At 56.9% G+C, this 2,340-nt stretch overlaps 1 protein-coding gene across 1 annotated transcript; it reads right to left on the reverse strand.

Moving 5' to 3' along the window:
- Nucleotides 1-33: 33 nt before the first annotated feature.
- On the reverse strand, nucleotides 34-2,330 carry LOC113211640 (uncharacterized). The gene is made up of 2 exons (XM_052276696.1): nucleotides 1,755-2,330; nucleotides 34-1,544 (listed from the first exon to the last, which is right to left on the reverse strand). Exons 1-2 carry the CDS (start codon nucleotides 2,184-2,186, stop codon nucleotides 705-707), a joined length of 1,272 nt encoding a protein of 423 aa, XP_052132656.1. The 5' UTR covers nucleotides 2,187-2,330; the 3' UTR covers nucleotides 34-704.
- Nucleotides 2,331-2,340: the final 10 nt, after the last annotated feature.

A 2,340-nucleotide genomic window follows, 5' to 3' on the forward strand; every position in this document is an offset into this window, starting at 1 on the left:
GGGGGGCGTGGGAAGAGAGAAATGAGACGCAGCTTGCGCTGGACAGTTTTTATTGGTCAGTGTTCCAAGCTGCAGAGCGAAGCCGCGCAGTTTTGTAGAAACTGTTGGTTTGCCAATAGTTTCATTACATTTTTGAGATTTTTAGCAGCTAGTACGTGTCGTAAAGTTAAAATATGTATCATTAACAGTTAAAAGTAAGAGTTATGCTGAAAAGCGAGCAATTGTTTAAAGATAATATATATATAATTCCATGTGTATATGTCGCGTGCGTGCTGCGTGCCACTGAACTTCAAGTGCTGTTCAGACAGGGGCCAATGTACAGCCCTAGCGCACGCTACGCACCGCCACACGACGCTCCGCGCCCAGAGCCTACCGCCTGCTCTTTTTAACATGTTTGAAAGTTTCACGTCTGTGATTCTGAGTCTGCCGTGAGAGTTGGGAGTCAAAGCTCGACGCCATACGTATAAAGTCACGTCAGCGTCAGCTATATTTATTTTCGCTACTCCAGTGTTGCCAGATAAGTAGGAAACATTAATTGCCAACGAAATTTAAGTGTGAAGCAGGTCGTATATCTATATTGCAAATTCTAATGTCTCGTGTCGAGAATTTGCCTAGTAGGCAGGGGGTAGATACAACCCGCCTCACATCTGAGTATCATGGGCAATATTTACCTACTTATATGTCAACGGGTTCAAAATAGGTCACTACCACCAGCGCTGCAACCACTCTTGCCAGGAGTCTTCGTGACACTGGCTGCATATCACTTGCACGCCTGGCAGTGAGCCTCGTATGGTCACTCGCTGCTGGTCGCAGCTGTTGACCTGGTCGTCGCCGTGGCCCTGGCCCATGCGACGCACCAGTACGAGTCGTCGCAGGACCTGCAGCTCGCACGCCGCAAGGTCCGCGGCCAGATCTGGGAAGTGGTAGTAGCCACCCTTGCCGACGCCGCAATTGATCTCCAGCTCCAGCAGCGAGGCCGCGTGCGCGCGCACCAGGGACAGCATCGTGGGTTTTTTAACGGCATACATACTGAGCCCCAGCCACTGCAGCCCGCAGTGCAGCACGGGGGGAAAGGTCACATCGGGGCCGTGGTACCACTCCAGGAACAAGCTGCGTAGCCGCGGCATTCGCTGCACGCTCAGCAGGTGGTTCTCGCACACGTGGACTATGCCGAGCTCCTCCAGCTGCAGTGGCAGGTCCGGGTGGCCGTCTTTCTTGCATTTGACGACCAGCCTCCTGAGGGACTTCATGTTCTTCACCACATTCATGAGGCGCGGTTGAGCATCCGATATATGCACCTGCTCGAGGTGCGGCATCCGATTCAGCAAACTCGCAACCCGGTTAGAGCCATCATAGTCATCCGCTCTCCTCAGGACCTGCACCTTCTCGAGATCGCACGCGGGCCACTTCAGGACTTCATCCATGCGCGTCATAGAGAGGCGGAGGTCCAGGTGTTCGACGGACAGCCGCGGCGGGCCCACGGCGATGTCTAGGTCTGGAGCCACGCGGCCCGCGGGAGGAACAGCGGCACCAGCGACGTCGACCTGCAGCGAGAGCAAACGGCGTGGTCGTGTTGCCAACTACTAGGCTGATACAAAACAAATTTCAGGAATGTAGCGTGGGCTGTCCACGCCGGCTAAGCAACCCACTGACAGGTGTACAAATGTTGTTGCCCAGCAGGCATGCTTAGGTAGGCAGCTCCACAGTTGTTGCCTACCTAGCTGGCAACACAGCGTGAGCACATTCAGACAGACCTTGACCAGCTCGCCGTCGATCTGCTGTTGCAGCAGCAGAAGGCGCGCTAGATGGTGAAGCGGACCGAGCTGCACGGAGGACCGCCAGGAGGCCGCGCCCCCGACCTCCTCCGCGACGACGCTGCACTTGTTGGCGTTGAGAACGCGGTTGTGGTCCTCCAGCTGCACCGCCAGCTGCAGCAGCTGCTCGGCCGGGTGCGGGGCGGCCTGCTCCAGGTCCGCGAGGGCCTCCTCCACCTGCCGCAGCCGCGCCACCGACGCGTCCAGCTGGCGGTGCAGGGCGTCCACGGCCAGCGGCACGACCTGCTGCAGCAGCTGCACCACCTTCCTCCCGGCCTCCGCGCCCCGCTGCAGCTTGGCCAGGCGGGGGTCCTCCCTCCTGGGCACCTTGCGGGGAGGTCCGCCCTCGCCGCCCTCGCCGCTCTCCTCCATCAAGCGGATCGCGAGGACGTTGTCGGGGAGGCTGGCGGGATCAGCGATCAACTCCTGAAAAGAAAAGGGAGGAGGTGTGTAGAAGAGAAAAATACACCATTAGCAGACACTCCTTATTTTGCCAAAACTATTTATTTCATTTACCATAAATTAT

This window comes from Frankliniella occidentalis, unplaced genomic scaffold (assembly GCF_000697945.3).
Source record: "Frankliniella occidentalis isolate FOCC.00 unplaced genomic scaffold, Focc_3.1 Scaffold3994, whole genome shotgun sequence".
NCBI lineage: Eukaryota > Metazoa > Arthropoda > Insecta > Thysanoptera > Thripidae > Frankliniella > Frankliniella occidentalis.

Coding starts and splice junctions, on each gene's coding strand:
- LOC113211640 (XM_052276696.1), bottom strand. CDS start 2,186: ATGGAGGAGAGCGGCGAGGGCGGCGAGGGCGGACCTCCCCGCAAGGTG. Junction 1,545..1,754: donor TCGACGGCGAGCTGGTCAAG/GTCTGTCTGAAT, acceptor CTCTCGCTGCAG/GTCGACGTCGCTGGTGCCGC.